At 36.5% G+C, this 13,231-nt stretch overlaps 1 protein-coding gene across 1 annotated transcript in view; it reads right to left on the bottom strand.

Moving 5' to 3' along the window:
• The window catches only part of RFC3 (replication factor C subunit 3), a 37,734-nt gene extending 25,904 nt beyond the window's left edge, over positions 1 to 11,830 (bottom strand). The window contains exon 1 of the mRNA XM_001367705.5: positions 11,551 to 11,830. Coding sequence (XP_001367742.1) covers positions 11,551 to 11,637 — 87 coding nt within the window. The 5' untranslated portion in view covers positions 11,638 to 11,830. The remainder of the gene's footprint in view (positions 1 to 11,550) is intronic.
• Positions 11,831 to 13,231: the final 1,401 nt, after the last annotated feature.

Genomic DNA, 13,231 nt, shown 5'->3' with positions numbered 1-13,231 from the left:
CACACACAGAATGCATACATACAGATATACATGCACACACCCCACACATTCACTTTTCTGGCTGTCGTCACATTGCTAAATCATGTGGAAGTTGTGACGTGTACAGTGTAAAAACATGCCCACATACTGATGGACAAATTCTACAGAATATTGTACTTCATGTCATAATATGGGCAACAAATAATCTTTATTCATTTGTTTCCCCAATAGAGAAACTGGTAGGCTTTTGTGAGCAGAATTCCATAGCAGACCACACCTTTGGCCTCCTAAGAATTACTGAAAGATGAAATAAATAAAAGATTCCACTGTGGTTTTTTTGCTGAATATAAACTAAGCATTTGACTGAATACATGAAGATGTCATCTTAAAGACTTCCAACAAGGCATTATGTACCCATAAGTTATCATTCAAGATTCCTTGAAAAAATAAAGTACTGGTTAAACTAATAAAGAAAAAAAAAGAAAGAAAGAAGAGAACCAAATTAACAGTATCAAAGATGAAAAGTATGATCTCACCTTTAATGAAGAGGAAATTAAGGTAATTATTAAGAACTATTTTGCCCAATTATATGGCAATAAATATGACAATCTAGGTGAAATAGGCGAATATTTACAAAAATATGAATTGCCTAGATTAACAAAAGAGGAAATAGAATACTTAAATAATCCCATCTCAGAAAAAGAAACTGAACAAGCCATCAAGAAACTTCTTAAGAAAAAAATCCCCACGGCCAGATGGATTCACAAAGTGAATTCTATCAAACATCCCAATACTATACAAACTCTGTGACGAAATAAACAAAGGAGTCTTACCAAATTCTTTTTTATGACAAAAAATTGGTATTGATTCCAAAGCCAGGCAGACCAAAAACAGAGAAATCATCTTAATGAACATAGATGCTGTGAACTTTAGATTACTCCACCCTACTTCGTCTAACAAAAACAGTAATGTCTACACCCATACTTAAGGATTAAGTATTTAGAAGGATGGCCTATGACAGACATGTGCTCCCAAATGACAAATCAGAAACAACTGACAGACCCCTTGGCTATCCTAAGTCAAGCTTAAGCTACCATTGGTACATGTAAGACGCAGGAAAGTAATGTAAAAATCATCTATATATTTCGCGTCACTTCCTCTCTCCGGCTTCTTTGGCAGCGGAGAGGTGGCTGGTGGAGCGTGCTGAGCGCTTCGGCATATTAGGTGGTGGGTTTAGCGCTGAGTTTTTCATGATACCATACTGGAGGAAGTGAGTAACCTAGTTCAGATGAGGCATCTTTACTGAACTCTGAGTTTAGGCTGATTCTTTCTCCTTTACCTTCCAAACACTATCCTCTTAGAAAGCCACTAATCTTCTTCAGAGACCTCGTGGTGGAGGACTTTGAACTCCCCTTGGAACAGACCATGAAGGAGAAATTCTACACCTTTTCCCTCTCCCTTCTCCTTAATTCCTTCCCTCTATATTAATTAAAACACCATAAATTTAAAAACTGTCTTGGGTATTTTATTTGGGATATTCCCTGGTGACCAAAATTAATTAGATTATTCTTACAATGCAAAATTCTTAAATAGAATACTAGCAAAAAGACTCCAGCCAGTGATCACGAGGGTTATTCATTATGATGAGGTGGGATTTGTACCAGAAATGCAGGGATGGTTTAAAATTAGTAAAATCATCCACATAATTGGCCCTATCAAAAATGAAACCAACAAGAGATCACATGATTATCTCAATAGATACAGAAAAAGCCTTTGACAAAATACAACACCCATTCCTATTGAAAAAACTAGAAAGCATGGGAATAGATGGGCCATACCTCAAAATAATAAACAGTAATATTTAAAACATCAGCAAGTATCTTCAATAGGGACAAGGTGGAAGCCTTCCCAATGAGATCAGGAGTGAAGCAAGGATGGCCATTATCACCTCTATTATTTAATATTATACTAGAAACACTAGCATTAGCAATTAGAGAAGAATAAGAAATTGAAGGGATTAAAGTAAGCATTGAGGAAACTAAACTATTAGTCTTTGTAGATGATATGATCGTAATCTTAAAGAGCACTAAAAAATCAACTAAAAGACTAGTGGAAATAATTAACAGCTTTAGCAAAGTTTCAGGGTACAAGATAAACCCACACAAATCATTAGCATTTCTATATATTTCCAACAAAATTCAGCAGCAGGAGTTAGAAAGAGAAACTCCATTTAAAATCACTCTAGAAAATATAAAAGATTAAGAATCTATTTGCCAAGACAAATACAGGAATTATATGAACACAACTACAAAACACTCTTTACACAATTAAAACTAGATCTAAATAACTGGAAAAACATTAATTGCTTATTGGTAGTGTAAAAAATTGCAGTCCCAGATCTCAAACTATACTATAAAGCAGTGGTCATCAAAACAATTTGGTACTGGCTAAGAGACAGAAAGGAGAATCAGTGGGTAAGTGACCTCAGCAAGGAAGTCTATGATAAGCCCAAAGATCCCAGCTTTTAGGACCGAAATCCACTATTTCATAAAAACTGCAGGGAAAATTGGAAGACAGTGTGGGAGAGATTAGGTTTGGATCAACATCTCACACTCTATACCAAGATAAACTCAGAATGGGTGAATGACTTGAATATAAAGAAGGAAACTATAAGTAAATTATGTGGACACAGAATAGTATACATGTCAGATCTTTGGGAAAGGAAAGATTTTAAAACCAAGCAAGGGCTAGAAAGAAAAATCACAAAATGTAAAATAAATAATTTGATTACATCAAATTTAAAAGGTTTTGTGCAAACAAAACCCATACAACCAAGATTAGCAGGGAAGCAACAAATTGGAATCAATGTTCATAACAAAAACCTCTGACAAAGGTCTAATTACTCAAATTTATAAAGAGCTAAATCAACTGTACAAAAAATCAAGCCGTTCTCCAATTGATAAATAGACAAGGGACATGAATAGGCAATTTTCAGTTAAAGAAATCAAAACTATTAATAAGCACATGAAAAAGTGTTCTAAATCTCTTATAATCAGAGATGCAAGTCAAAACAACTCTGAGGTATCACCTCACACCTAGCAGATTGGCTAACATGGCACAGCAATGGAAAGTAACGAATGCTGGAAGGGATGTGGCAAAGTGGGGACATTAATGCATTGCTGGTGGAGTTGTGAATTAATCCAACCATTCTGGAGGGCAATTTGGAACTGTACCCAAAGGGCACTAAAAGACTGTCTGCCTTTTGATCCAGTCATAGCACTGCTGGGTTTGTACCCCAGAGAGATAATAAGGAAAAAGACTTATACAAGAATATTCATAGCTGCACTCTTTGTGGTGGCAAAAAAATTGGAAAATGAGGCGATACTCTTCAATTGGGAAATGGCTGAACCAATTGTGGTATATGTAGGTGATGGAATACTACTGTGCTCAAAGAAATAATGAACTGGAAGAATTCCATGGGAACTGGAATGACCTCCAGGAATTGATGCAGAGTGAAAGGAGCAGAACCAGGAGAACATTGTACACAGAGACTGATACACTGTGGTACAATCGAATGTAATGGACTTCTCCATTAGTGGCAATGCAGAGATCCTGAGCAACTTGGAGGGATCAATGAGAAAGAACACTATCTACATTCAGAGGAAAAACTGTAGGAGTAGAAACACAGAAGAAAAACAATTGCCTGATTACATGTGTGGAGGGAATATGATTGGGGATGAAGACTCTAAATGAACATCCTAATGTAAACATCAACAACATGGAAATAGGTTCTGATCAAGGATACATGTAATACCCAGTGGAATTGCAGACCAGCTATGGGAAGGGTGGGGAAAGGGAAGGGAGAGAAAGAATATGATTCTTGTAACCAAGGAATAATGTTCTAAATTGACTAAATAAATAATTTTTTTAAATTTTATAATATTTTATTTGATCATTTCCAAGTATTATTCATTAAAGACAAAGATCATTTTCTTTTCCTCCCCCCACCCCCTCCGATTATACCACAGTGTATTAGTTTCTGTGTACAATGTTCTCCTGGTTCTGCTCCTCTCGCTCTGCATCACTTCCTGGAGGTCGTTCCAGTCTCCATGGAATTCCTCCACTTTATTATTCCTTTTAACACAATAGTATTCCATCACCAACATATACCACAATTTGTTCAGCCATTCCCCAATTGAAGGGCATCCCCTCGTTTTCCAGTTTTTGGCCACCACAAAGAGCACAGCTATGAATATTTTTGTACAAGTCTTTTTGTCCATTATCTCTTTGGGGTACAGACTCAGCAGTGCTATGGCTGGATCAAAGGGTAGATATTCTTTTGTTGCCCTTTGGGCATAGTTCCAAATTGCCCTCCAAAATGGTTGGATCAGTTCACAACTCCACCAGCAATGATTTAATGTCCCTACTTTGCCACATCCCCTCCAGCATTCATTACTTTCCTTTGCTATCATGTTAGCCAATCTGCTAGGTGTGAGGTAATACCTCAGAGTTGTTTTGATTTGCATCTCTCTGATTATAAGAGATTTAGAACACTTCTTCATGTGCTTAAATTGACTAAATAAATAATTTACAATGAAAAAAATAATAAAATAAACAAATAAATAAAAGACTGCCTGCCCTTTGATCCAGCCATGCCACTGTTGGGTTTATACCCGAAAGAGATAATAGGGGAAAATATGTGTACAAAAATATTCAGTCATATTCTTTGTAGTATCAAAAAAATTGGAAAATGAGAGGTTATCCATGAATTGGGGAATGGCTGAACAAATTGTTGTATCTGATGGTGATGAAATACTATTGTGCTGAAAGGAATGATAAACTGAAGAATTTCTATGTGAACTGGAAATCAATTCCTCCAGGAATTGATGCAAAGAGAAAGTAGCAGAACCAGGAGAACATTGTACCCAGAGACTGATATACTATGGCATAATCTAACGTAATGGACTTCTCTTCTAGCAGCAATGCAATGATCCAGGGCAATTCTGAGGGACTTATGAGAAAGAATGTTATCCACATCCAGAGAAAGAACTGTGGGAGCAGAAAGGTAGAAGAAAAACATATGATCGATCACATGGTTTGATGGGGATATGATTACAGTTTGGGCATTAAAAGATCACTGTACTGTAAATATGAATAACATGAAAATAGGTTTTGAACAATGATACATGTATAACCCATTGGAATTGCTTGTTAGCTGGGGAGGAGCGAGCATGAATCATGTAGTTATGGAAAAATATTCTACATTTTAAAAAAATAGATTCCTTGAAAGATATAACACTAATAATTCTCATGCAATCATCCTCTTGTCACAAATGCCAAGCAAGGCATATAACTGAAATAGTTATATTCTCTTGAAGAAATCTAGCAAAAGATCCAAGTCAAAGAGTGTTTCCTATGGATAGTTATTTCCATCTGATCATTGTGTTTGCAGAAGATAATGAGTTGATCACACACAGTGAATGTGTGACCTCAGAGAAGAAATGTGTTCAAAGGCTTTCTACATACAAAGAATTTATAAAATTAGTGTTGGTAGGTAATCTTGGAGGTAGTTAATTCATTTTGAGAGATATGATTTAATGAAAAGAATAGTAAATTGAAATACAAAAGACCGGGACCTAGTTACGTCCATTTCTACAGTTAACTATTTGTGTAACTTTGAACAGATCACTTAACCTTTTTAGTACTCAGGTTATTCATTCTGTAAAATGAGGAAAGATTAAATATTTCCAGTGTTTTTTCCTAATCTAACATGATAATTTATTTCAACCTTTCTAATTTTACAGATAACAGTCATATAGCATTTTAAGGTACACAAATCACTCTAAATATATGATCTCATTTGAGCAATGATAGAAAGGGCTTTTCCTATTCTATAACTAATGCTTTTCTCACTACAATGTTACCTGCCAGAGGCAATGACATAAAGGCTTAAAAATATGAACAAGGTAACTACAAATTGCCTCTGTAACCATTATTGAACTTAAGTAACAAAAGCCACACTTAAGAAATTTTCTATAGTAACACTTAATCAACACCCCTGTCAGCTCTGAAAATATTAAGCAAAATACACTGACCTGAGATTTGTATCATTTTAATGTTTAAGTTCTAGCAAATTAGTGCAGTGAAAACAATGAAACCCATGAAGTGTTCACATTATTTAAATTCATACTATTCCACATTAGAGTTAGATGTAAAATATGGTACCATATTTTGGTTTCAGACCAGTAGAAATATGAAATGAATTTTTTACATAAATATCTGTTGACTAACATAACAAAGGATAAGAAAAATATAGCATACCAACTATATTAGTATCTTGAAAGTATGATTGGTGTGTTGATATTGTTTCTTAAGTGCTCATATACAAGATGCATGGTCCTGTTACTTATTGGTCATTCTATTTCTAAATCTTCAGTCCAAAGGTTACAAGAGTTCCTGAGCGGGACATTGTTTGCCATGGGGTACTAACTAGCATTAGACCACACTCCTTACCAAGTCACATGTTTGATTAACCTCCTCTTCTTTGATTATGTGATTGTCAATTGAGCCAGTGTTAAAGCCTATGCCATGTCACATTTTCATTAGTTACCTCCCACTCCACATTCCTAAACTCTCCAATAAAAGTTTGAGGGCATGTGTAGAGCCCTCCTTCAATTCCATCAGAGGGGCACTGCAACATGTAGCCCATATTTTTTAACTCCTTGTCTCTGAGTCTTTATTCCTTTGTCTCTTTCTCTCCTCTATCCATTTTCACTGTTTCCAATCTCCTTCTCAGGTGTCCACCCAGTAGAATTGTAAGATGTAACTACAGGAGGTTACATTATGGCGCCATGCCCTCAAACTTTTTTTGGAGAGTTTAGGAATGTGGAGTGGAAGGTGAATGAACATTCGACATAGCATAGGTGTTGAATTGACAATCACATAATCAAAGAGGAGGAGGCTAATCAAGCTTGTGACTTGGTAAGGAATGTGGTCTAACAATGTGTAAGCTAAGAACCTGTGGCAAATAATGTCCTGCTCAGGAATTCTTTTGTCCTTTGGACTGAAGATATGGCAATACAGTAATCAATAAGTAACATGACCACTAGTCTGGTAAATGAATGCATAAGATACAATATCAATACACCAATCATACTTTCAAGATTCTAATATAGCTGGTATGCTACAAAAAGTATATCTTTGATTAATTTATTACAAATAGAGTAGTTACATGAAGCAAAATTTTCAAAACCAAAAAAGTACTGATTATAACTGAAAGATAAATATACTCCAACAATATAACAAAAATATCAGTATTGCCAGTTATAATATTTTAGCAACATTGACTAAACTGCTCCCTCTTAAAGAATTAAATCTTCATATGTACACTTTAGGTACAGAGCTTTATCCACATCTCCTCAAATCTGCATGCTTACATTTCTATACAAAGAACCACGTAGTTGAATGACCTGGGACCTTATCTAAAATTAGAAATATCTTAAATATAATATTGTTGCCTTTATAATATTTTTCAACAATTGAGCTAAAATAACTTGGAAACCAGACTCTGAAAAGAACTTGTTCTTATTTGACCACCAAAACCTGGAAGTGATCAGCAGTTATAGCCTCAATAAATGAATTTCAAGTCCAATAAACAAGCTTTGGTTTTAATTTTAAATCCTCTTCTTCATTACCTCCTAATAAGTGTTAAAACACTAAATCCAGGTTGAGTTTTTTTTTCTTTTTTCTAACAAACATAAATTTTGGAAGGCATCCTTTTCCAAAACAACTCTGTCTCATCAAAATCAAAATATTTTTTTTATCAGTTTATCAACTTTTGAACATCTTCTTTAAAACAAAAACATATTTAATTGCTGTGTTTCCATTTTCTTTCATTTCCTTAAATAAACTTGAACCTTATCTGAATGGCTGCTCTAGGAAGAATGTATTTTTTACTATAATCTTCTATCCAAACAGCTAAAAAACACTTCTATACATGTAATACAACTATTCTTTGTAGTTGTTTGCAAACCACAAAAAGCTGATGCATCTTTGTCTTTTTTTACTTCATGTTTTATGATATTCTGTACATATAAGATTCAGATATTCTAACATCTTGTCCTATTTTAGAGTTACTATGCCCATGGTCATGCTATTCAATTACATCAATTTTTTTAAATCTAATTCTAATAAAAAGTCTCTCTTCTTTATGACTCTGGCAATATTTCCATTTCAAGTGTTCTTCCTTTCGTAGATTTTGTGAAGAACTTTTTAAAAATGTTAACACAGCCATTGGTAATATGGTACATTGCAAGCATATCACATCCATATGCTACAAAAGGCAGTGTTGAGGATGGCATGTTACAATCCCCTCCCTTAATGCAGCTTAGATGTCATTACTTTTGGCTTCCATATCATACAAATGATTCATACTAAGGAAGATGGTAATAAATGTTCCTTACTATCATAATGATTCCAGGGCAAGGGAAAATATGCATAAGGCCTTTATGGTTTAAGACCTCCATGTCAATCCCTTCCATATACTTCTCTATTCTGGCTTCCAGGTATTCATGACAAATCCTCTCTGATAAACCTCTAAAGGGACTTTTACTATCCAATAAGAAGAATCAAACAGGACACAGGAAACAGACCCAACATATTTCCAGAACTTTTAACAGCTCAAGGCCAAAATTGTCACAATGGTCAACCATACTGTACTTACCATCAGCTTCTAAGCTATATAAATTTTGAAAAACAGTCAAAATTAATCAGAACCAAGACAAGTGGATAAAATAACTAAATGCACCTCTGAATATTACAATTTTGGATCAAAACCAAGATATCTATAAAAAAACCAACGTAACTATAAAATAACAAGATGGATTTCTTGTGTTGCCCACAAACTGGCTCTGAAGTAAACTATAAAAGAGAAGCTCTGAAAATGTTACAAACAGTAGCATTTTAAAAAATAAAGATGTAGCCATCTTTATAAAAGTAGTCTTAAATTAGGAGTTCTTAATCTTTTTTGTGTCATGAATCCTTCTGGAAATCGGTTACAATATAAAAATAATGTTTTTCAATGGATAAAATAAAATATATAGAATTATAAAGTAAATCAATTTATATTAAAATATTTATCAAAATATTACCCCCCAAAAGTTCACAGAGCCCAAGATAAGAAACCTTAATTAGATTCACAGATTTGGACTCCTGATGTTATGTAACTCCTGATTAAGACAACAGAATAATATACTATAATCAAGAACAGATTAGGTAAGAAGAGGCATGGCAGCAATTCAAAAATTAAGAAGCTATGAAATTTAAGGTCCATAGATCAAAAAGGTGTCCACCTAAATAGCAATTCTTGGACCTGATGTGGGGCAAAAGTATAGTAGTGACCATTTGGGTGCAGATCAAAAATTGATATAATGGTAAACTTATGTTGCCAGGACATCTGAAATAAATTGATGAATTCACAACATAGATTGCAATGCTGACAACTGAGGTAAGATGTAAACCTGAGATGGGAGATATCATCTATTCATATATTTTCTGGCAGTTGATTTCTACTTAAAACAGAGCTGAAAAATTTTTAATTTAGTTGTGTGGATAATTTTATTTTTTTAGAAACAACAGAGGAAACACTGACATTTTTCTTCTGGACTTAGTTCAGACAAATAAGGAACATTAGATACCTTAGAAAGCAGCAGCCAAACCATCTTAGAGTTTGTGACAGATAAGACCAGCAATTTTGGAAATAGTCTGACTTACAAAGCAGTTGATGTAGAGGAGTGATTTCAAATAGTTCAGAGATAAGATGGGACATCATATCCTAAAATAGGGCTATCAGCTGTAGACAGTTTAGTATCTTTCAAAATTGAAATTCTGAGGATACGAAATACAAATAAAATGCAACTGGCTCTAGACCAAGAGTCATTTCTCTCCCTCTTCCTCCTGCCTAAATATTTTTACATATTGTTGACAAAGTAACCTTCCTAAAATAAGCTGTCATTTCCCTGCTTTAAATCCTCCAGTGATTGCCAACAGAGTCAAGTTCAAACTTACCACTCTGGTATCCAAGGCATTCCAGGAGATGCCACAATCTAGTTTTCATCTTTCTCTCTAAATACTCTCCTATAAGCTATACAGCTTCATGCTATCCTACTTCTGAAAAAAAGTATGGAAACAGTAAAAGGTACACTGGACTTGGGAATGTGAAAAATGCAGTATGAATTTCACCTCAGATTTTGCTCATAGTGATTAAGGGGAAGTCATTTAATCATTCAAGGCCTTAGTTTCCTCACCTGTAGATTAGGGATAAGGTCTGGAACTCGAATTCTCTAATGAGGAAACCCTATAAATGCAGTTTAGTACCTTATCTCTAACTGATATTCTTATAGTTGCCTAAAGTACAGAAGAGTTAAAGTGACTAACCCAAGTTCACATAGCCAGAAATTCCGGGCTTCCAAGGAGGCAAGGTGGTAGAGTGAATAGAGCCATGGGCCTAGTCAGAAAGACCTGAGTTTGAAATTCAAATACTGTCTCAAGACACTTAATATTTATGTGACAACCCATTTCTGCCTTAGTTTCTTCCTTTGTAAAATGGAGATAATAATAGCACCGATAGGTGCTTAACTAATTCACTGATCTTCTGCAATCAGAACTCTTCCCCCTCTGGAAAATCATAACACTTTTCTGCTATTTTTCTTATGGTATTTATCACATTCTACCTTTTATTATATATGAGTATATGTATCCTCAGTCAACCCCATCCCAACTCCCTCTCCCATTTTACATGATTCTACCAATCAATGTACATACTCAGTGCTTCATTTTTATCACAGAATTTCCTAGAAACAGACACCCTGAATTCTTTTGCTAAATTACTTGGGGAAAAGCACCCAACTCTTGTCCCTCAGCTTTCCCATTATAAAAGCAGCATGTCTGTGGGTGAAAATGAAGTCCTAGGTTTAAGTCGGAGAGATTAGTCTGGGGAAAAAAACAAGAAACAAAAAAATCAAAGAAAGTGTTACTCCAGTTAAGTTAAAGAAAATAGGCAGAGCAAGAAAAATCGTATGTGTATGGCTATCTTCCACTTATTCCACAGTTTGTATCTGTGTATGTATATTAATCTCCTTTGAGAGAAGAAACTATTTTTGTTATTTTTTTATTACCTTTGTTTTTTTTCTTTCTATCTTCAGTGCAACTCAATACATAATAAGGGCCTAATAATGTTTGTTGACTCACTGATCAATCTGACAGGTAAATTGAAGTGGAAAGGAGGAAGTGGGTTTAGCAGGTTCGGTCACCTGAAGTGGAGCGAGGTGAGGAGGAGGGAAGTTTTATCGACTGTCACAATTCGGTCCCTTAAGGCTCAGGCCCCTGTCTTGCGAGCAGGAAGAAGGGATTCCTTGAGGACCACCACCTTTCTCATCCCTTTCCCGCTCCCCATACCCCGCCAGCAAGCACATCTCCCAGACAATGGGGAGAAATGAGGAAGGGGTCAAGTACTCCCTCCCCCAAGCTCAAGCTCTTCCTCGCCGGCCCTCACACGGCCGGCAAAACGCTCACCAGATTACGCAGCTGGGCCGCCTGCTCTTTGTGATAATCCAGCCTCCCCAAGGAAGTGGGCCGATACTTGTCCACCCAGAGGCTCATGCTGGCCCACTTTCACCTCCTCAGAGAGATTGAAAGCCCCGCGCCCGCGCTCTTTTCCCGCGAGCTCCAAGCCGGCTGCGTCACTGCCGGCTCCGCCCAGAGAAAGGTGATTGGATGAAGGAGCTGAGGTGCAAGGTGACTGATATGAGGAGTAATGAACATCCCAACCAATGCGAAGCCCTAAACACAGGGCTCGTTTGGGTGTTCTCGCGACAAACCCGCAAGGTGGAGTCACCATAGCGGCTACGCCCTCCTTCCCCCCCGCCCCCCAAGCTGCTTGCTTGCAACTAATGAAGAGAGGGAGGGCATCCAATCAGAAGCAGTTGCACCCTGCGGCTCCAGCCCTAATCTCTCCTCCCCCTACTCCCCTAGCCAAACTGGGATCTTTCTATTTCTTTTCCTGAGGAGAACGCCTTGCTGACCCAAATCAAGTGGTTAGAACTCCCAATGGATAGTTTAATTTGTCTGTTATCCCAGGAGGCTTCTTCCCACTGATAACCTTATTTTATGGTACCCCAAAATTTACCTTTGACCCTAGGGAACTTGCCTTCTAGGAACTCTCTGATAGAGACCCTTTCCCCAGGCTGAACAATAAACCCTAAAGCACCCATTGAGCATCCTGAATAGAGTGATAGACCTAATCAAATCTTAAATTCTCTTTTGCCTTAGAAGTCTCTGGCCATGTATCTAGGCCTCTCCCTGGTATTCCAGCCCATGGCTGGAATCCTCCTTCCCTAGTCTCCCAGTAAACCAATCCATTATCCTTCCTTTCATTTTATTCCCCAGAGTATACCGGACCTCAAGTTCTTCAATTTATTGGACATTCCCATTCATGGTGTATTTCCCCAGAGACATTGTTCCCAGAGCCCCAGAGCTAAGGCTCTGTATGGTGTAGGTTTATGATTCTGTGTGATGACCATAAAAACTGTCTCCTTTGTCCTGATTAAAGACTTGCTCTTTGTAACTGCTTTCATGGTTCTTTCAGTGTTTTTCCAGGTTGACACCACTTTTCCCTTAACCTCATCCTAAAACCCTTTCTTTAGAACTGGCCTTTGAGCATGGAAGATGTGTATGGGATATGTATTTAAGCAGCATCCAGATTGTAAACTCTGCCTCCTTTGTACTTCCACCTAGGGGCAGGTTCTTTGAGCAGAGTGAATGGGGGTGGGAGGCTAGGGCAGAGAGTCTTTGGACTAGGTTCTGACATTTGATATCTTTGGGAGTGACATTGCAACTTTTCTGGTTTCTTCATCTTTGAAATAAGAGGATTGGACCACATAACCTCAAAGATCCCTTCCAACTCTAAATCTTTGAACTGCTGAAATAAAAGGTTAAGTTATAGTTAGGATAACAACCTGGAAGGGTCTTCTTCAGAGGTGATCCAGTACAAACCCCATCATAAGAAAATAGATTAAAGTTATATAAAGATCCTTCAAAGTCATTCATAATATTTTATATGAAATTTGGGAATGTAGATTGGATTGAATTGACAATTGATTTGTTGTTATTATTGTTTTTTTTAAAAAACAAAAGTTACAAACATGGCAGTGTACAGTCAACTGATGAGAACATGCACCCAACCAGGCTTCTTCAT

Source organism: Monodelphis domestica, chromosome 4, assembly GCF_027887165.1.
Source record: "Monodelphis domestica isolate mMonDom1 chromosome 4, mMonDom1.pri, whole genome shotgun sequence".
In the NCBI taxonomy this organism is placed as follows: domain Eukaryota; kingdom Metazoa; phylum Chordata; class Mammalia; order Didelphimorphia; family Didelphidae; genus Monodelphis; species Monodelphis domestica.
This window is presented reverse-complemented; position numbering and strand designations above follow the sequence as displayed.